We start from the raw sequence: 23,444 nt of genomic DNA, 5'->3' as shown, positions 1-23,444 counted from the left end.
AGATAAAAAGCTATAGTCATTTATGTGTTGTAAAACTCCATTTCTTTGTTTTGTTCTTGTAGTTTAATTGACAGCAAAAATTTTTCCTTGCCTTATTTTTACCTAATTAGGAAACCAAAATGCCACAAATCCATCTTTCCACCTTGTTTTACAAACACCATTAAAAGGATGCTATTAAACCAGTTAAACAATAATTAAATTGCTAAGAGAAAGGTACATTAAGCTTCATGATACTGAGGAGAACCAGAGAGACAGGAATGGACATCTCAAGTTCCAAGAACTCAAAATACAAGAGGTTGCCTGACTGAACCATTAGCTGACAAGTCTATCATCAGTTTTAGCTCCAGCAGTCATGACATCTCAGGGGCCATCACTAACAGGTTCTAAAAATAGTTGATACATACCATGTGGCCTAGGAATTCCTGAACAGACACATATGAGAAACAGCAAGATAGAGAAGGCCACCTTTAAGTCTTGTCATGACACTGCCATCAACATACTAACATGCTTTTGAAATCATCTTAATATTAAGCTGTGATTCTCTCTGATACGATTCATCTGACTATGTGACACTTTTTTGCTTCTTAACAGGCTGTAAGGACAAGATTGGTATTGAAAACAGTCTTAAAACTCATACTAGATATACGAGAAATCTAGAAAATAATATTCTAATTCATGTATCCATTTAATACAGTGATAAAATTATAATGCATACTTCCTGTTCATGCTGTAACATTGTCTCAAAGGAAACAACATTTTAATTTAAGAGGATGCTTTAAAGACAAGGGACTGAAATGTGCCTTTGAAGACAAAAATATTGGCAGTTGGCTTACAGCTAGGACAAATCCTTTAAAATCAAACCAGCCAACCCCCAAACCTACAACCTTCTGATCCTGCAACAGTTTTCATTAGGTTTGCATGCCAGGGTACTGGCAGCAGGGTGACTATAGGGGTGGCATCTATGAGAAGCTGCCAGAAGCTTCCTCCATATCCAACAGAGCCAATGCCAGCTTGCTCCAAGAAAAGACCTGCCACTGGCCATGGCTGAGCCCGTCAGCAATGGTCATAGCAACTCTGGGATAACTTATTTAAGAAGGGGAAATAGAACCTGCACAACACCAAGAGCAATTGCAGTCAGAAGGCAGGAGTTAACAGTATGTGAGAGGAACAACTCTGCAGATACCCAGGTCAGTGCAGAGGGAGGGGCAGGAGATGCTGGAGGCATTTGGAGTAGAGATTCCCCTTCAGCCCCCACAGAACACCACAGTGAAGAATGTTCTTTGCTCCCATGTTTCCTTTTTCAGAAGTTGTTTTGGGTTTGCATGGCAAGGTTTGGGGGTGGGGGGAGGGGGCTGCAGGGGTGGCTTTTGCAAGAAGCAGCTAGAAGCTTCCCCTGGGTCTGACAGAGCCAATACCAGACAGCTCAAGTCTGGAGTCATTTCTGACCAAGGCTGAGGCCATCAGTGACAGTCACAGCATCTCTGGGATAACATATTTAAGAATGAGAAAAAAACCCACAACAAGTGGCAGGATGGGGTGGGGCTTTTTTGCGGCCAGAGAAAGGAAGGGGAGGATACAAGAAGCTGTACAGACACCAAGGTCAGTGAAGGAGGAGGGTGTGTGTGTGAGGTGTATCAGGCACTGGAGGAGAGATTCCTCTGCAGCCCATGGAGGTCCATGGTGGAAGATAGCCACCTCCAGCCTGTGGAAGACCCCATGCTGGAGCACTTGCATGCACAGCTGATGCATTCTGTGACCCCATAGGTATCCTGCACTGTAGCAAGCTCCTGGCAGGACTGGTGTCCCCTTGGAGAGATGAGCCCACACGGAAGGAGTTTTGCTGTGGGGACTTGTGACCCAATGAGGGACCCACGCTGAAGCAGCCTGGTCCTCAAGGTCTGCACCCCATGGATGAGACACACACTGGAGCAGTTCATGAAGAACTGCAGCCCATGGGAAGGACTCATATGTGAGAAGTTCATGGAGGACTGAGGTCTCCTGTGAGAAGGACCCCACGTTGGAGCAGGGGAAGAGTGTGAGGAGTCCTCTCCCTGAGGAGGAAGGAGCGGCAGAAAACGTGAGATGAACCAACCACAATCCCCATTCTCTGTCCCCCTGTGCTGCTGGAGAGGAGGAAGGAGAGAAATCAGGAGTGAAGTTGAGCCCAGGAAGAAGTGTGTGTTTTTAAGATTTAGTCTTTATTTCTCATTATCATGCTTGGATTTGATTGGTAATAAATTATTTTTCCCTGAGTTGTGTGACAGTAACTGGTGAGTGATCTCTCCCTGCCCTTGTCTAGACCAGGGAGCCTTTTGTTATATTCTCTCTGACCTGCCCAGCTGAGGGGGAGTGACGGAGCAGCTTTGGTGGGCACCTGGCCTCCAGCTTGGGTCAGCCCACCACACTCCTTGCTTTCCAATCTGCTGAGCACCCACCATCTAAGGGGAAGCATAGGATCCCAACCTTTCCAATTAAAGGGCAAGTAAGTCCCACTATGGGTATTCAGAAATATTTAGACTCTTCTAAAAGTAGCCCCAGCCATTTTTTTAAAAAGGGGCTTTTTGTTCTGAGGAAACTTTTGAGTTATTCTATGGGTGAGCGTAAAAAGAAGCCAAGATCATTCCTTCTGGCCATTTGCTCTGATCTGCCATAAAATTTACATGGACAGAACAAACCAATAAAATCAGACAGGACCTTTCTGCCCACTGGGCCTGTGTAGATCATAACAACAGAAAGAGAAATACCTATTTTTATTAATATTATTCCCAAAAAGCAATATTATGCTACTTTTCTCTTCTGTATTTATTCTACTCTGAATTCACAAGAAATTACAACTGCTCTTCCAAAACATTTCTCTTTAGAGAGGAACAATAAAATCTGATTAAAAGAAAGTTTAACCAATTTTAACCAAAACATGAAGTTTAACTATTAACTGAAAAATACTCATTTGTTTACACGAGTCCCTTCTCCAAAGAGCCAATGCTACTTCCCCACATCTCACAGTAAAACTGTCAAGTATTACCTTACCCATTTTACAAGTTCTAGGTTGCTGCTCAAGATTACAGAGCCATACCCCAACCCTGTCTAGGCCCCTCTAGAAGCTGCATGGAACCTGCATGACCACACAAAGCTCTAGTACAGGGACAACCAGGACAGTCTCTCACACCCGAGTGTTAACAATAATCTAGAATTCATATTCATATTGAAGGTTTCTGCCTTACAAAGTTCTATGACACAGACATACACAAACATGTTTCCAGAGAAAGAAAAAGGAGTTATTGTAAATATGAATGCTTGTACCCCCAAGCATTTCAACAGCAATGCTAGCCCAGTGCCCAAATCTTCCAGGGTTTACTTGCTTGGTTTTCATTTTGCTTTTAAGACCAAGCACAGGTACTGGAAGTGAGATTATCATTTCTAGTCAGTCATATAAACTTAATGAAATTTTTGTACCCTCACTATGGAGATTTTCAAATCTAGAGTCAAATGTGCCTGAACACAGCCTCATAAGGCAACACCTGTAACAATTACATAAACCACATATAAAGAACTGATTTTATGCACAGTTCTCATAATTCTCCCCCTCCCAGGGGAATGCAGTTCTTAAATCAATAGTTTTACTCTAAGAAAAATAAATAAAATAGCATTATATCTCCCATAAGAACCTCAACATTCCTTGAGTCCCTGCCTCTGTCTGAGGAGGTTTACAGTGGTTTTCAGCTTTATAGCTCTCTTGCTATTTAGAAAATAGCTCCTAATAACACATCATCTTCGCTAGCCACAAAGCGTCTCCGAAGACTTAAACTACATAGAAGAAAGAAGATAATCCATCTCACAGCTAGAGTTATCTTCAATTTAGTCAAAGAGACAAAAATGATATCTGTGTTACCTATGTCTTCTCAATGAAAGTGTCACAGATTTTAGGTGCCACTGACAGTCAGAACCAGCACACAAACCTGAGTTTGAACTAAGCCTGTGCCATTATGGGTGCCGGTGAAATAAGCTAATGCTTTGTGGCTGCTTTTACACACTCCAAAGTATGTTTTTATTAAACAAAGCTTTTAGGATGCTCATTATAAACTAAATGTTACCAAATTATTCGGGGAAGAAACATTCCAGTCTTTCATACAGATAAAACTGGAGTATTCTGCCATGAGTGGTACCACTTAGCTTTTCACGTGTAGAGTACCAAACACTACAGAATCCAGAGCTGAAACTACACCTACACAATTAGTTCTTCCAAGACTCACTGCGTTTGCAATGAACATGATAACATATATAGGCTTTAGAAAGCAGTCTGCAGTCTCACTGAAATGAACTTCACGTAAAGCCCTTCTTCCTTTTCCATCACACTAAAATGGTTAACATATTTCATTCTAGTCTGAGGGAACGTTACCTGTAAATATCTTTAGCAGCACTGATCACAAGACTAGGTCACCAGTGCCACTAACAAACGAATAGGTACTTCCTTACAAAAACAGAACAAACAACTTTCATCATTGCAAAGGTCAGATTTTTAAAATTTGCTTTAAATGGAAAAAATGTGTGAGAAAAAGAAGTATTATAACCTTCTACCTCTTACAGACAGACTGAACTATAAAGGCTTTGGTAAATTTCAGCTGAAATAAGGTTACAAAGATCTTGGGAGACCTTTCGCTTGTGCTTGTTCAGAGATCTCAGAGGAACACCATGTAGCGATGGATATCTGCAGTGCTGAAAATAGGAAGACCTTGGCAGGTATTGTGGAATTAGCCTGAAGTATGTAAATACATTTGTCTTTTTTTTTTCCTTTTCACTAAGGATTCAGGATTGACCACTGAATTAGGAAATATCAAGAATATCTGTTTGAAAAACAGAAAAAAACCCCATGAAGACCACCAAGTATCCATTCCATGTAACAGCATACTTTTGGTTCAAGTTACTCTTCAAGGCAAATTATAAATAGGACAACCCACTACCATGCTTATAGTATTGCAAACTTAGTTACCAAACATGCTTTTCACCTGCAGCAGTACTGGCCCACTGTAAGTGAGAGAACAAAGTCCATGTCCCAGTTGTGGCCTTTTTCCCTTTGGCTGCTGGGGCAGTGGGTGACGGAGGTGATAGTAACATGCTCAGCACCTGGAGGGAAAAAGTGCCGCATGTCCCACACCAATAATTATGAATTCTTAAATCTACTGGAGCCATTATCGAAGGCATGGCACTTGAATCCCTCGTTTAAATAAACACAGCCACTTTGTAGATGTTTGGTTACTTTGCTTACTTTCCACATCTAAAGACAAAAGAAAAATTTCATTCATTTTGAAATACGAAGCCGATAATCATCATTTCCTTCTGTGTTCTTGGTCTGCTGCAGCTTGGCAAGTCTTAACACAGCTCAGGGACTGTTGCCAATATTACAACTCAGGTAGCATTGCAAGTATGCACTTATCATCATCATCATCTGACCCTTTCACAGCATAAATTAACATGGCATTCAAAAACACTTCCAAGCAAGAGATAAGAAGGCACAACCCTATCAATGTGTTAAGAGTGTGAAGACACAGGCATACATACAGAACATCAACTATTTTTTTTCCTTACTTGGCTTTACTTGCTCTTCCTGTGCTATTCCAACGTCATCAGAATCAGACAATTCCTTTATGAAGTTGGAAGGAAACATGCCAGTCTTTCCATTGAGTATACCTTCCCACCAGCCCTCTTCCACCTGCACCAAGACAAAAGCAAAACAAAGGGGCTTTAACATAAGCACCAAGTTACATTATATACTTGAATTCCAATAACAATAACATAATTTGTGACAGTTTGTATTAATTGCAGGTATACGGTGTACATGGCATAGGCTCCAAGCCAGAACATCTCTCCTTTTTTTAATGTGAAAACAAGAAAGATGCATACACCCATCTGTAAATGTCAGCACTCCTGGCAGCAGTCAGAAGCATGGGTGAGCATTAAATAACAGGATAAAAGAACAACTTGAGTGCACAAGGTGTCTCCACGTTTCAGGTTTAATGGATGTCAGTTCAATCACTAAATTTCCGCGCACACCAAACTCCTATTCACGGCCATCTTAATGAATGTGATTTACTATAGGAGTTTAAATTCCCTTAGTTGTCAAGGGTGAAAGAGAAATGCCTGAAAAGGACTTCACAGAGAATCTAAACTAGGTACCTTAATATAAATCATGTGAATGTTCCTGCTTTACCCTTCGAAATCAGAGTTTTTCTATTTTAAAAATGAAGAATGTTGCTACTTCATGAATGTGTTAACGTAAGAAATCGACGGAGAACAAAGAACAGTACTAATGCATATCTGAGTCTCCATTTACAAAGAACTACCAAAATACATAATAATGATATGGTCAGAAGGAGGAGAGACATTTCCTAGCCCAATCCCAAGAGAAAATATCACTTAAAAATGACAAACTCCCTGCTGTATTCAGGACTGAACAGCAAGGTCAGGCAGTGAAATGACAGCCCTTAGAAACCAGATGCCTTTAGGTTATAACAGGGCAGCAAGAAATGATTTATTATCTGCATCAGCTAAACACACCCTTGACAGACAAATATTTTTCATCTGTCAGACACTGTCCATTCACCAAATAAAAATGACAGGGGAGGACAGCGTCAGTCTGTAGCACATCAGTCTCCAAAAACGTTTGGCCCATCTCTTTTTTGCCTCCCAAGAAAAATTGTGGTTAACTTTACAAGTTGAGAGTGTTTTACATTTAATGTCAAAAAACAACCCCACTTCTTAAATTATACCGGTTAATTATTACCAAAAAAAGGTCTAGTTTATATTGCTTATCCATGAACATCTCAAGTTGTTAGAAAACAAATCTTTTAATAATATAAGCAAATACTTCCTCAATCTATAGAGGAATGGTTGAATTTTTTTCAACTTAGCTACACATAAAATTTTATTACAAAGCAAATTGTTACTTCAGGAGGGTTTCCTGTGCTTCCTATCCATCTTCATCCTTCTTAGCACATTTCTTGTCCTCCTGGGTTGGTGGTTTCTTTTAATTTGAAAGCAGTTCAAACCAGCACAGTTACTTTCACTCAATCTCAGTACCTGCCCACAACAAAACTTTTTAAATGTTGTTTCCCTGAAGGCATTAGCAGTATGAGTGAGTCAAACTGGGAATAGTGGCTATTATCATGCTGCTGCTTTAGAGGATGGAATACATACAAATCACACAATCACTTCAGTGGGGTGCAGATTTTTTCCATGGAAGTGTCAAAGTCTCTAAAAGGTAATATTTGCTTTTCTTCTCTCCAGACAAATTAAATACCATATAGAAAAGTGAAACTGCATGACATACAACACTTAGCAGACACTACAAATTGTATCTCAAAATACCTATATACAACATTATATAGAAAATATACAACATGGCCAAGACTCTATGAACGATAAGATATTTTAACTTTTCTAATTCACTATTCCCAGATGGCTCTATTGATTAGAGCTAAACATTAAGCCACAACTGCATTAGCTGATTGACCAGAAGATTTATCAGGGAGGAATTAGACAGCTCCCAAGACCCCTGCTTTGTCACATGCTAAGATTGCCTGACAGGAATAAAGTGACCAGTATCACTCGGTTCCATCTTTCCCTTAAGTAATTTTCTCCTGCTTACTTCTTCCAGTGTAACACTTCATAGTTTTCTTACAAGTTAACATTAGCACTCTTTTTGTGGTGTGTTTATGTATGGAACACTATGTACGTGTATAGAAATACACACAAAGATCTTTAACCAGGTAAATCTAAATTGGATGTGAAGAAAATAGCATTCACTAGCTTGTTATAAGTTTTCCAGCTGATATAAGAATGAGTTATCTGAAAATACCATGTCATATACAATAATTTTACACATTCAAAATAACCTAATGCAAAACCCAGATTTTTTTTTTCTACAAGAAAATGCAAATTCATGTCAGCAAGGCATCAGAGGTTCAGGTCAAACTGGAGCTCCCAAAGATTTATTAGGAAATTTTTATCAAAAGCATCAAAGGCTTTAAGTATTTTTATACACCGTAGCTACACGTGACAAGGCTCAAAACACACAGCTAGAGAGCAATCCATACAACAAAGACGACGCTAAAATGCCCCCAGGATTTACTTATCCCAAATTGGGGCATATGGTTTGAAATGTTGCAATAATTTCCAGCCAATAAAACCTTATAAATGAAAATCCATTATTCATGGGGGTAATCTATCTGGAGGTACAAGCACTCAATAAAATTTGTTACTATACTATTACAACAAAGTGCTTTCACAATTTACACATCTAAGTCTTGATTTATGCCCAGCATTCATGTGGTGAAGCAAACAATCTAAAAAGAGGAGGATTTCATTCAGTACTCAACGTCCTTATGCCAGAAAAGAAGGTCTACTATTCATAATACCATACACACCAAAACAAAGTTCAGTCTGAATATGAAGTTTTTGGTTTTAGGTTAGTAACAGAATCTTTCTGATCTGCTGAATTGAAGAGGCTACAGCTAGAGGTATTTTCAAGACGTGATTTCAATGTGTTATATCTGTTCACTGCCTTTTGGAAGACATAGCATGTCCTCATATTGCCAAGCCCCTGGGCTGCCAGCACTGCTGTCACACCACATTTGAAAAGCAACAACATACAAGAATGTGACTGAAGATACCTCATTACTCCTCTTCATATATTTTGGGAGGTAACAACACACGCATCCAACTGCAACTCAGTCAGTGCCATGCATGGGGCAGGGACAGATGCAACAGCAGACAGCTATATGCAGTCCAATGCCTGGATGTGATTGAATGAGATCCTGTAATTTGTATCACCAGAGAATGATCCATCAGTTCTTGAGAAAAGCATCCCCTGAAGAAGCCTTGCCTTTAGGATTTAAAGGAAAATTTAAGCTACACAATACTTATGCCACATTCACATGTATAGTTGTGGTTTTGATTTTTATTTTTTTTACATTTGCAATTAAGAAAGAATACTTATGTTTTTAATTTACTTAATCTGCAGGGACATGTAAATGAGGGCTTTGGAAACTATAAACCAAGTGCAGGTTAAAATAATTCAAAATATACTGTTTTACTTTGTTAAAAACTGAGTATTCAATTGTGAGATCCCATCACATATTAACAACCCAGATCAGAAAGACAGTAAGAGGTTGTTAATAGTTAATTTGACTTACAACTAATAATATAAATAAGAAATAATAATGAAGTGCTCAAAATAGATAGCATGGAAGTAGACAGACAAGAAAATAACACAGGGAATTATGTGTGAGACATTCAGGCACGCAAACAAGAAGTTCTCAAAAGGGTATACAGATGCTAAGACTTGAAGCTGCTTAGAAATCAACAAAAATATTGAAATCAGCCTATTTCCATTTTAAAGTATGCACACACAAAAAAGAAAATAATTTGACAGCACTTCAAGCCTTCAGGCACACATAATAGTTCTATTTCAGTCTGGCAATGCAGTTTTATTCTGTAACTGTAAAGCAACCAAAGGAAAAAAGCCCACTTCAGTAGGTCAGTAGGACTACAAGATATTCCAAAAATGAGGAAACATTACTTCTTATTTTCTTTAGTTTTTTTTCTTCATGGCCAACACTGTCTGTACCATCACTCTAAAGAAAGAGGTGTCAGAGGGAGCATCAGCCTGACCTGCAGTGCAAGAAAGCTTCTTGTTACGAGCCTAGAAGCACCTTCCCTAGATGGAACTGGGCGGCCATCCATGAAACTCCAGGATGGGATGCCCAAAGAGAGCAGGAAGTGCTGAGGCCAACTACCAGCAGTTGCTCGCCAGAACAGCTGGGACTGCCACAGCTGCCTGCTTACACTTTGTTACAGAATTAATAGGCTGAAGTTGTTAAATGATTAAAATATTCAGCTCTTCAGAATCACTGACCTAAAGCATGTTTCCAGTAAGCTTTTCTACAACCTGCAGCTTTGCTTATTAGGCTGACACACTGCTCAGCTAGGGCAAATGAGGGAAGCTTTGAGTCAGGAAAGATTTCAGGTGGCAGAAAGTCTCCCTGGATCACAACAGAGTCTTTCTGGGCTGTTAAAATTGAAGCACAGTCCCAGGAATAAAAGCAGTGCCAGAGGCAGGCAACAGGAAGGAGAGAAGCCCAAGGTCAATAATATTTCTTCTGCTTAGGGAGAACTGGAACCCAAAAAGCAAAGCAAAAAAAAAAAAGCCCTGATTTTATAAAGTCTGAAGGAAGACCTTGAACTTGAAGGAGAAAAGCAATCCTATGTTGAAAGGAAATTAAAAACATAAGATTCCCAAGAGGGAAAACAAACAAATCATATTCACTGCCAATGGGAAAGAAATTTTGGAAACAAGACTTCAAGAGAAGATGGTGCCTACAGTGCCACTTGATGGCTTGTTCTGGGAGTGCAATCAGAGAGATCCCCATGAGAAGTCAACCAGCCCTTGGGCTTCTGCTTCAGCACATCTGGAAGCTGTTTGATAACTCTGATGCAGAAGGGAAGAATTTTAAACTGCACAAGCACATTGTATTAGGGGATCCTTTCAGCTTCAGAGTTCTTTATTTTACACTGTCAAAACATGCTTTGGGATTTTTTGTTTGGGATTGGGTTTTTTTGGGGGGGCATGTTGGATTTTTATTGGGTTTTTTAACAGTCTTCTATGTAAGAAAGGGAGGGACTGAGAAAGCAATCACATAGAACCGGAATGACCCTATAAAGAATCAGAGGCATTTCCACCCTTATTTCCACAAAAAAAAGCCTCCTACCGAAAGGACTAACCAAAGAAGCAGTAGTCATAGAAGTCCTTGTGAACCACCTGTTGAAAGAGGATCAGGAAAAACATCTTACCACAGGATGTCACAGTAAAGTAACTGAGGGACACGGAACCCCAGCCTTCATCCTCAGCTGCTATCTTGCAGTATTTTACAGGTTTTTTTACTTGTAGCACAGACCATCCCCTTGCCACTATTAAATATTCCCCTTTCAACTCTACAGCTGTCAAAATAAGTTACTGTAAGGAAAGTCCAGCTCAATCCCCAGTGTTTATCCTTTTCTTGGAAAGGAGTTGAACTGTTCTATCTCATAACAATAATAAAAAAACCCAACCCACCAACTTTGCCCAAAAGGAGCAACAGATTTGAAAAAATTCAGTCTAAATTTTTATAATTTCAAATGAATAACTTGTAAGATTTGATCACGTAATAACACATGGCCATGTTAACTACAAGTCAAAGAATAAGCTCAGTGGTATTAGAGCACATCTCAGTCAGACTTAATTGTGAGCTTAGCTCCGTGCACTACATGTTGCCAGAAAGCTGACTTCTCAGCAGGATGTGGCCACAAGGTATAGAGGAGCGTGGCGACAGACTAATCCCAAATGAAAGCAGCCTCAGAACTGCTGAATGACATGCCAAACGTCCTCATTCTGATGTTACAGGTTAATTGTCTGGCATCCCATGAAATTCTAAGGGTGAAACATAATTGGAATTCAGATATCTGCATTTAATAAGACAATTAGTTACAGTTGTATTTTAGGACAACTGTAATTAGAGTGGTAGCTAATGAGCTAGGAAAATGACAAGCAAAAAGCTATCAATCACATATTAAGCGTGAATGTAAACAATGATGAAAATGCTTCTCTTATTAGTTTCAAATGCACTTTTAATTTAAGTCTGTTAATGAGTGCCTCATGGGTATCACTGTGTAGTTATGGAAACCTCTAGTTTAACAACAAGCATTTTTATCTATTGTGATGAATGTCTGATCTTACTATAATTAATTCCTAACTATTAAGACCAAATAGAAAAGAACTGGAAGTTCTGAACATGCACAGCTTCCAAGGATATCTATCTGGTGACAATCCTAGCATCCCAAAACTCATACTTGCCTGTTTCAATCCACTGTAGAGCCCCAAACTACTTCTGCCACAATAGGAATCTGCAATAGTACCTACCACTACCACAGACACAAAAACCCTTTCCAAAAGTACCTTATCCAACCTGTTGGCATCAGGAAGAAGGTCTCTGGCAGCTTTAGATACTACAGCACCTCAGATGCTGGTTAGCACCCTGGAGCAGAGGTGGGAGAATTGAAGACATCCTCAGCATGCCACTCTGGGATATCAGCGTAACATGTTTTCATTTGGGGTCTAGGGAAACATGCTTGATGGAGGCAGCCAAGGAGAAAACTGATGTTCCTTTATGCCAACCTTTTGATGGAGGCAGCGACCTTCAAGGAGTTCAAAGAGGAGCAGAACCCATTTCTTTAAGGATGCAGTGAAATTGGCACAGTACGACAGGAACCAGCCTTTCTTTGCAAAAGGAAAAGTTTAATGAGTTGATAACTGTAAGTGACATTTTAAAACATGTTTTGCTAAATACCTACATCAAGGTGTATAGACAGTATTTTGATCTAAACAGTATCCATTTTATCCATGAGTTAGGAATTCTTTATTTCCAACTGATTAGAAGTCCATGGAGATCTGAATAGATCTTAGTCAATTTAAAAATAATTAATTCAAGTGTTGCAACTTTCTTAGGCAGATACAACGAAATACTATCTGTGGAAATCTGAGACCTTCTACTCATGAATAAGAAGACAAAGTAAGAGAAAGGAGCAACTACAAATGGAAAGCAAATGTTCCAATTAGCCAGTGAACCATTGTAAATAACGCTGAAGATGCCATCATCCAGTTTCTCATCTTGATAAACAAAATTGGTATTTTGCAAGAACAGCCTCCAATTATCGCCTGTGTGGGAGGATTTTTTGCTGTTGTTTTGAGATTTTTTTCTACTATGACACAGCTTGATTTTGACCCTTGCAAAAACTGGGAAGAAGAAAAAAAAAATCTCCCTTTTCACAACAGGGAAAGTCATAGTTTTAAAATAATAAGTCACTCACATCAAACATTTATAATTTGAAACAAGGAGCACTACATAACAACATAAACACTGTGAATCCTATTTCAATGCCATGACTCTTTATACAGCCTTACCTACAAGCAGACAGGTAAACAGTGAAATCAGTACTTTGGTTGGTGAAGCTTTCTACGTCAAATCAAGTTGCTGTTTCAAAAGAAAAACTCTGCCCTACTTTTTCGAGGAATTAACACTCCTAAGGCAAGGGCAGAAGAGGAAGTAGTAACAGCAAGTATTCAACATCAACTGCTTGCTATCAACCAAGGTGGAAAATAAAGGTCACACAACACCATTTCCTGAGGTGCTGAGAATTTTTTCCTCTAAATTCCTTTATTTTCCCTCTTCCACCAGCTGATCTAGTTCCACCTAGAAGAGTCAAACAATGTCCCGGATCGCATGAATGCACCAGATGATGCCTGAGGCAGAGCTTCTGTTTCAGTAGCTGACAGAACAGGGAATTTTGTTAAGGTCAAAGTGGGCATAGCTGTGAGCAATCCTCTTCCGCACTACAGTAAAACTAATTCCAGTATGACATTCTCTAGGACTGCCAATCAAAAAGGGAGCCCTAGACAATACACTTTCTTAAACCTTAGACTCAGCAAGGTGTCTTCACAGGAGCAATTAAATGTACATTCATGTGTTTAAGACTCATAGTCTGTAACTGGCAATCCAGGCAGGTTTCAATAAACGTGCCCAGAACGACAAGCACACCGAACAAATACAGGAATGTTTCACTTTTATAGCTCTACATCTCTCAATTTTAATGCAAATCTTTTCAGTCTCATTTGGATTTAAGTAAATACACTATTTATAATTCAGTTGTTCAAATTTATATGAAGACAAGAGATGCATTTCCTAAGAGAAGTCTAGTGTCTCATCTAAATTATTTAATCACACAATTCATTCAGTAGAGTTAATTTGTTGGCTGGATACTAGGGAGGGGTTTTATTTCATCACTTTACTCTTGAAAGGAACAGACTTAAAAGTTTTAAGTAAGGCAAATGACAAAGACATTTGTGTGGCCATGTGAGGTCAAATATACTTCAAACCGCACAATGAAAACAGCTCATGTGCTGCTGTGAAACTCATTCTAACATTGGTTTTATATTGTCTTCAAAATGTGCTCTTAAATATCTTACAACCTTGACATCCCCCATTACAATTCTGCTCACAGACAGAATAAGGTTAGTTAAGTGACACATCATGCCTGATTCCAGGAAGAGCAATGTGCAGAGCTGGCGTGTGCAGCTAGGTTAAAGGAAAGCCAGTGATCACTAAGCTTCTTACATTCAGCTGTGAGAATTTAATCTCTTGTGAGAAAACTGGATGTCATGTAGATTGCTGGTGAATTTATATCCTTTTAGAACTTATTTTTAAGTGACAGATTCAGGAAAAATAAGGTTAATCGTACATCCTTAACAAGAAAATAAATATTGACTTATTAGCTACTGAGTCACATAGAAAAAAATCCTACAAATAAATGATACAAGCTGAAACACACCTTTTACAGGCTCCTCGAGCAGACTACGGTCTTAGATCTTATTAAATCCAAGTAAATAAAGTTTGAATGCTTTCTACCTAAAGGCTTCATGTTAGAATTTTGACTTTTGGTCCTCATGCTATTAAGGTCAACAAGGTATTTCTAAAATTTCTAATGGAACAAAAGTGAAGGTATTGGGAGTGAACAGCATTCCTTGATCCTGCAACCAGATTCCACCTATTCAAAAAAATGTCTCTATCTCTATCTAAGCTTTTGTAATTTGTTCCCAGTCTTTCTAAGAGATATGCATTCATTTTCCACATCTGTTTCCACCCAAAGTAAGTGCACCTTGAGTATCTAAACAATTTGGGTTTTTAATTGCTTAGGCTAAAATTAAATTCTTAAGATTTTCAGGCAGAGATGACGAAAGATAAATGTCATGGCTAAGCTCCAGAGGGCTTTGAGTACATTTCTTAAATGTGTTTAAATCCATAAAGATTTCTTCCCTGTGGCTGGCTTACTAAAATTGGGAAGAGCTTTTTCTGCTATAATCTTCGTTCTTCAGAGATATAAACTCAACAGCCCTGTAGCACAAACTTGGACATTTTTACCTCAACAGAACTACAGGAAAAATACTCCTCCCAAAATCCATGAGCAGCCAATACCATCCCCTCAATCCCAACAGTAACCCAAACTGGTCACTTCAGTACACCAGAGAAGTAAAACATCTGGTTTAGATTATGTCTTAAAATAAACTATATCTGAGAGCTTAGCATGCACAAAGTATGTCAGAACTGCATGTATGTGTATTCCATTAAAGATCTGCTCACCTCTCCCACAACTTCAATGATGTCGCCAACTTTTAATTCCAGTTCATCTTCGTTTTGAGGCATGTAACTGAAAGCCACCTGACATCTTCTTCTTCTGCTTCTCTCTCCTAGTGGAAATGAAGGAAACAGAAAAATTGTAAAATGAAAACAAAATTCCATGCCAAATACAAGCCAGGGGAAATTATTAAAGATTAAATATTCTTTGAGCTCTATTCAAAGAATCTGAATGTTTGCAATGCTTAGTATATCTGCCCAGAATTATTTTTTTAAAAGAGGGTGAAAAAAGGATTTCTGGTATATATTATACCTTTCAACTATCTTTATAATTCAAGTCAATAAATAAAGAAAAATAAATTGTGGACATTTTTTTCCCTTTCCGTATTATTATTCAAGAGACAAAATTTTAAGAAGAGATTGTGTTTACTAGTGACAAGATCGACAAACTTTAGCCAGAGGAACTCTCCAGATGTATTTGCTAACATTTCTCTTCTAGGCTAATGCTCTATGCACATGATATAGGCATATCCAGAAACTGGGGAGGGGTGGAGGTGGGGAACGGATCTAAAACCTTGTGGCTTTTGCTCATATGGAAATAAACTCTTGATTATTTTGTCCTGTATCTTTTCCACCATAACTCTTTCACATGTATACAAATACCTCTAAGCTTTTTCAACATATTTATTTTTACATACATATATACATACATGTATATACACACAAATTTGTAAAGGTTCAGCTAGGATAGAGACAATTTTCTTTCCAGCAGCTGGTGCAGTGCCATGTTTGGGAGTTAGGATGAGAGCAGTGCTGGTAACACATGGATGTTTTAGTTGTTGTCAAGCTGTCAGGGACTTCCCAGTTGTTCATATTGTCCTACTAATAAGAAGGTGGGGGCACCCAGGAAGCTGGGAGGGAAGTACAGGTGACACAATGACAAAGGTGCATAGTTGTACACTAACATTAGACTAAAGAAAATAGAAGGAAAACCCAGGCCAAAGCACCCCCAAAATTAGGCATGTCATAGGGTTACTGTGGGTAAAACAGTCTAGCTGCAACTAGTCACTGGAAATGATGTTGCTAGCCATCTTTATCTTGGATATCCAGGCTCCCATGACAAGCTGAGGATGCATCTTTGGATGCACAACTGGAGAAAGGCTTGAATTTATAGTTCTGAATGAGAGGAAAACTCCTTTCCCTTACTTGACCCTCCTGCCATCCCAGTTTCAAGACAGACAGATAAATGAAAAGATTCAGTTGCAGAGCTTTGTTCACCAGGTCTGCTGGCATACATATTACAGTGGCATGATTTGTAGCCGGGCAGAGGAAAGGACTTCCCAGACTCAGTTGCTGAAGCTTGTTGCTCAGCCTCTATCAGGGCAACTTACTGACATGAATCATGACCCTGTTGGAACGTGGTGGTAGAGGAGCAGAAAAATCATTCAAACCACAGGATTCACTGATTACTCCCTCTTCTTTAGAAGATGTGCAATGGATAAGCCATAACATGTCACATTGTTTATATACATTTATTCACCCAAACATATATACACACTATAAACAAGTAAATGTACTTTCTTTTAACACTATTTCTCTCAACTATTAAACATGCTCAATACACACCAAAATCAGTTGTGTAAATACTGTCCAAGGATGGTCTTAATCTGTCACTAAATTACAAAAATGGATCTTATGGCCAGTCCAGTATTTCCCTTGCAACATCTATTGCTAATACTGCTCTACAGTAAACAGTAATAAAAGTTGCAGAACATTTTTGTGTTTTTTCTAATCTATTGAATGAATGAAGAGAAAGAAGGGAGAAGGGAAACCACTGAATTTGGCTTCCTGACAATATTTTTCACAGGCACTGAAATCCTGCATGAGAGGCAGCTTTTTGAATGTTAAAATTAATACCTTGATACAATGTAACCAAACTCACTCAAATTGGCTCTTTTTCCACCTACAGATGACTGTTCCTTCTTCACCATCTAAACTAAAACGGTCCTAAATTTGACAATTTTACACAGCTGCATTCAAAGTAACTTAAATATAATAAATAGCTTCCATATTGAGTGCTGCTTTGATTGTGCAAAAGAGGCTGGCTATTTTCCCTAAAGGTAACACTCCCACTATGATTTCTAACATCAAATAGCAACTGATGTGCTGATGTCCCCTGATGTGACAGATGTCAGTTGCCACCCTATTTAATAATCAATGTTGTGCGACTCGTGGAGAATATTTTTGAGATTGCCAAGAGAGTAAAAAATAAACACAATTCTGGATGTTAATAATAGAACTGTACAAATCCTTCCCCCTCCCACCCCATGAAGTTTTTATTACTGGAAAAATCTAGCAAAAGTCTGCATTTATCTCTGTAAGTCTCATGGTTGTCTTAGAATCATAGAATATGTTAGGTCAGAAGGGACCTTTAAAGACACTTAGTCCAACACCCCCCACAGTAAGCAGGGACATCTTGACCAGATCAGGTCGCTCAGAACTCCCAGCAAGCCTGGCCCTGAATGTCTCCAGGGATGAGGCCTCCACTACCTCTCTGGGCAGCCTGTTCCAGTGATCCACCACCCTCACAGTGAAGAACTTTTTCCTAATATCCAACCTAAATCTCCCCTTTTCTAGTTTAAAACCGTTACCCCTCATCCCACTGCTACATGCCCTCATGAACAGTTCTTCCCCAGCTGTCTTATAGCACATTTCAGGTATTGGAGGGCCACTATAAGATGTCCCCGGAACCTCTCTTCCCCAGGCTGAACAAGCCCAACTCTCTCAGCCAGTCTTCCCAGGAGAGTTGCTCCAACCCTTTGATAATTTTTGTGCCCCTCCTCTGGATACGCTCCAACAGGTCCCTGTCCTTCTTGTGTTGAGGGGTCCAAAGCTGGACACAGTATTCCAGGTGAGGTCTCACTAGAGCAGAGTAGAGGAGCAGAATCACCCCTCTGGATCTGCTGGCCACACTGCTTTTGATGCAGCCCAGGATGTGGTTGGCTGCCTGGGCTGCAGATGCACATTGGTGGCTCATGTCCAGCTGTTCATCCATGAGTACCCCCAAGTCCTTTTCCTCAGAGCTGCTTTTCAGCACATCATCTTCTAACTTACCCTTCCCCTCCTATTTCTTTCTCTAGATAAATACCTAAGTGGAGACTAGCAAGCAAGCAAGAGTCCTAGACTCCATGTAGCAACTAGATCAAATCTGTGGTGTAAAGAAGGACAACAGATCCAGCAGCAAATCCTTTTTGCTGTAAGGAGAAGGTGGTGCTGGAACCCATGTGCATGCTAATGTTTGAAGTACTTGAGCAGAGCAGTAGTTGTGTGAAAAGCTCAACAGCCAAGGGATATTTCGGTTTTTTCCTCACACTACAGCAACGTGGATAATACGGCAGTACGAGTTTTCTTAGAAAACAGAGCTGATAGGAAGATAAGTCAGAGTAACTAAGCTATACAAAAAACATTAGTAAACTAAAAAAAAAAATCTGGTTTTGCAAATGTAATATTGCCACTCCAGCATCACTTTCTTTTTCTTTTCTTTTTTTTTTTTTTTTTTTTTTTTTTTTTTTTTGGTGTCTGTTTCTTAACTAGCAGAATCTCCAAAGGCAGCATGGTCAAGAACCAGAAAGACCAACTGTGACAACAAGCGGTTTAGACAGGATTGCTGTCATCTTGGTCATCTCTCACCATTTCCCCTTTTGCTAATATTGCCACTTACTGCAAAGTGTAATTACAGTCTCTGTTTTAACTGCCTGGCACCTGAGATCTAAATGGCACGCTGTGACTTTACTGACCACTTGATGTAAAGTTAATTTAAACCAAGCAAGTCTGCAATAATGACTACAGATACTAACTATCTAGGTGTAAATTGATGAAGAAAATATTTTGTACAAGCTTTTTGCACTTTTGTCCACATCTGAGCATAGAGCTACTTGCAAATGAGAAGTTACCACGCGGTGAGAACTCAGGTAATAAAGCCAGTACTTTAAAATCAGAAAAGCTGTGTTGCGAAGTCCTCACCAGGCTTTGAAAGGCTTTAAAGAAGACTGGTGATCAGTGATCTTTTACTGGTCCACATATAATTTGTAGCAGGTAACCTGCTGCAGGCAGCACTGCACTGTGATCTGCCTGCTGCTTGCAGTTGTAGGCTTTCTCATTTCCTGTAGCTGCAGTGCAATATCAGAAACGTTTTGAAGGCAGAAGACCTCTGAGTTCATTCAGGATCAAAGAATTATAGAATATCCTAAGCTGGAAGGGACCCATAAGGATCATCAATTCCAACTCACAACAAGGTATCACATAGAAATAGCATCACTCATCCTTGTAAAAAAAAAAAACACTGGTCCCCTCTTACATAGAGATAATAAACCCCAAAGAAGAAGAAAGTAATCAGCTGTCTGGTTTGCTCAGTCACTTCTGCAACCCAACCAGGCAGCTACAGAGAATTTGCTGTGCATGCACAAGGGGGCTAACAAAGCAGTGACTGCAAAGCATACTGCATCTGAGGGATGGCACCAAGACCCCAACCGCGGTGCCACGGAGCACGGCTGTGTCTTCTCCACTCCTTGTGAGGACTATGCCAAAGGCGCTGAACCCTCAGAAACTGTCGGCAGGCCTCGCACGGGAGGAAAGGCCACAGGCCTTGCCTGCATTGCAAAAGGCGTCATGTCACATTGCACCAGGGATGATCCTGGCTGCCTCCACATTTGCAGCTGCTGGTTGCCAACTCACCCCACTCATTGGTCACCCCACCTCAGGCTACTGTTCCCTCTGCCCTGAGAGGTGAACTGGTTCTCTGATCATCACCCACTTTCCCTCAGAGAAAAACTTGGTAGCTTGGCAAACAAGCAGCTTTGCTAAACCAGCTCCTTTTGGTCTTTATCCTAAGATTCACCTACCTCACTGTAGGTGCCCCTGAGTTGGATGCCTACACCTGAGCCTATCACCCAGGACTGGAGAGAACCTAATACCTACAGAGGGTATTTAGTGTCACTGTGACACAGACAACTAAAATACATCAGCTGAATCACTCTCTGGAGGTGCCTTTTTCTACTGGTGTGGCAGAATTGGACCTCAGCATCTAACTTTAAAAGGTTTAAAGTTAGGTCAAAGGAAAAGAGAAATGAATACAAATACAGAGACTTCAAACTGTCAGACAAATAAATATTCGAGGACACAAATCTAATTTGTTTCAAAGTGGTGTTTCATCAGATTCTAAAAACTGTGTGGTTGCCCGTGACAGCAGAGGACTACAAAGAGGCTTCTTCCAGCTCTACACATACATGCAAGAGAAAGCGTGATTTGTAGATACCCCTCTGACACTAACAATGAAGGCCAAAAAAAGGGGCAATGACAACACACTAGCAAGAAACACTTACCTTTGTAAGGGGCACCAAAAGCTGAGGCGATGCCTCACACGTAGTCACACTGGTACATACATACTGCCACCAGACACAGCAAAGGTCACAAACTGACAACGTGGAGCTAGATGAAAAATGTGGCAGCAGCAAAATAGATAGGAACTAAACAATTTCAAAATGCACTGGAATTTTCAAATCCAAGTTACCTTTTTTAAACTTTAAGCCTCTGTCATGAAACAGATCACAGAATCACAGAAGGGCAGAGGTTGGAAGGGACCTCTGGACATCATCCAGCCTGACCCCCCTGCCAGAGCAGGATCATCTATAGCAGGCTGCACAGGACAGTGTCCAGATGGATTTTGAATGTTTCCAGAGATGGAGACTCTACAACCCCCTGGGCAGCCTGTTCAAGTGCTCTGCCACCCTCACTGTGAAAAAGTCCCTCTTCATGTTTATACAAACATGTGCATATGGGTTGTATTACGGTTTCTAGAGAGCCCACTTTTCATTGATGCCAATGCCTTCACAGCCTCCTGTCAGTGAAAACCATGTGGCCAACTTCACCAACAGAAAGTCCATCAATTCTACCTACTAATCCACTTTCCTCCCCCCCAAAAGAATGAGTACAGCAAGCCATTTTTTAACACAGTCCGACTATTCCATACAGTCAAAAACCTATATTCAATAAAAACTTTCAGAGAACAGACTCATGGAGCAAATATCTGCCCTCTCCCCGCTGACAAAAGTCTTATCTGAATGGCTCACAATCTCTTCAAAACCAAGCTCACAGTTTCATGATTAGATCTGTTTTAAAAAAGAGACTTATCAATATCATTGCAGCTCAAACAACCCAACCCTATTGTTCCCAGATTTCTTTTATTATTGGATTTTTAATAAAAGAGTGTTGCTATGGAAATTGCATGGGTTAGGTTGGGTGCTAAGTTAAGGAACCTAAAGACATTTCTCCCACACCTAAAAAATTTCAAACACAGTAGAGCTCATAGCAGGTCTATAGGCTTCCCTCTATTGAGGCTTGCTGGGTAGGCTCAGATAGATAAAAATGAAGTAGGCTCAGGGGGGTAGGCTCAGGGGGGTTGGAGCTCTATGATCCTTGGGGTCCCTTCCAACTCAGACCATTCTATGATTCTATGATTCTATGAACCACGGAAGGAAACTGAGACTCCTTGGGCCATCCTTCAAGTAGATGCAAAGTGACTGCACTCAGTAAAACCACTTGGTAAAAAAGCTCCTTTTGAAGAGGCAAGTCTATTAGGAAGAAAAGGACAAGTTGGAGGAAAAGTTTCCTGCCTTCTCCCTGCATGCAGCATCATCTGCCCACCAGTCTCAGTTGCACTTCCCATCCTTCCAGGTTTCAAAGCTATATCTGTAGCTAGAAGGAACTGGTCGAGTGCACAGTGTCTCCTTGTTAGACAAGCTGGATTGTGATATGACTCAGCCAGAAGCCAGTTCTAAATTTAAGGTGCAAAAATACAAAAGACAACTACTGCAAAACCAAAGGATGATGTACATGCTTCGAGGTTGCATGTTACTGATTTTAATAGCACTGATGGAGTGCTGGTACAGCTGTTTCAGGCTGCCAGCCTAGATGGCTATTGTATCATATCACTCTTTTTTGTTATAAATAATTGAATTGTGTATATTAAAATACAAACGTTAAAAAAAAAAGGGGTGAGCTACAAGCTTACTTCTGAGAAAAAATCTTCTCAGATGCTTTTGAGAAACACAAGTTACCTAGTTATGAGAAAAGAGAGAGTTAGCATTAAAATGTTAACTTTCTTAATTGCTTTCTTAAAGTATATTGAAGATAGTATTAAGAGACTTAAGAAAAAGCCCTGGTCATACTCAATTCTAATGTGGATCCTGTCACTATCTTCCACAACACAGTAACTACCCACTAAAAGAAACACAATTCTGATTTTAAAAGGCACCAGAATCATCAAGCTACAATTTCCTTCTTTTCCTCTAAGATTTTGTCAGTATTTTTCTGACCTGAGACGTGACATGTCAAATCCAAGTCTGTCATCACCCACATGCTGTTAGAAGGGTGAATACTTTTCAATGGATGACCTGCTGAGGTCTGTTCCCTGTCTGGCAGAAAAATAGAAGTAAGCTGGGTATGAATATTTGAGGGAGACAGGACACGCAACTGTTGGGCTGGGTTTTTTTGTTTGGTTTGGTTGGTTTATTGGTTGTTTGCTTGTTTTCAATATCTGACATTATTATACCAGAAAAGAGGAAGATAAACTGCAAGAAGGGGTTAAGGGGAGACAGAGTATCTGAGTTATTTCCAGTACTCTACCAAAGGGGTTGTGCAAAACTGCTGTGTTTCTCTACAAGCAGCTAAACCAGGAGGTACTTTGCTGTGAGCAGCTGAATCATGGCGATTGCAGGACTCTATTAAGCACAATTAAACCACAATACAGTATGTCATCACTGCTAGTAATATATTACTGGGAGTGTGTTAATGTTCCACTGTTACTGCAAAGGAGGTTTTCTCTTGCTAGACACCACAGCAACACTTCCAGCTTTCAGCCATCTGGCTGCTGCTCTGGATTTTATGACCAGGATTTGTCTGTGAGGAACCTGCAAGTCTGGAAGACTCTGTCACGTTTTAACACGTAGGCACCACTGGAACAACAGCAAACCTCATGTAGTTCAATGAATTAATTCTTTTGTTCAACTCATGCAGCGATATTCCCGCCTTTCATCGTGTACAAGCCTCTTGTGTAACAGCAGCAATTACTGAAAGCAACTTACAGCAACAACATAGTACCAGCGGTTGTATGCTTTTAGGAGAAAATCATTAATTAACTGAGAATTGGGGCATTTCCATATGCCACAG

At 39.9% G+C, this 23,444-nt stretch overlaps 1 protein-coding gene across 1 annotated transcript in view; it reads right to left on the bottom strand.

Moving 5' to 3' along the window:
• Positions 1–23,444, bottom strand: part of SH3KBP1 (SH3 domain containing kinase binding protein 1) — a 233,214-nt gene that overhangs the window by 103,815 nt on the left and 105,955 nt on the right. The window contains exons 4-5 of the mRNA XM_084262660.1: positions 15,225–15,331; positions 5,584–5,707 (exon numbers count right to left, since the gene is read on the bottom strand). Of these exons, the coding sequence (XP_084118786.1) occupies positions 5,584–5,707; positions 15,225–15,331 (231 nt within the window). The remainder of the gene's footprint in view (positions 1–5,583; positions 5,708–15,224; positions 15,332–23,444) is intronic.

The sequence above is a fragment of the Gallinula chloropus genome, assembly GCF_964237585.1.
Source record: "Gallinula chloropus genome assembly, chromosome: 1".
Taxonomy (NCBI): domain Eukaryota; kingdom Metazoa; phylum Chordata; class Aves; order Gruiformes; family Rallidae; genus Gallinula; species Gallinula chloropus.
This window is presented reverse-complemented; position numbering and strand designations above follow the sequence as displayed.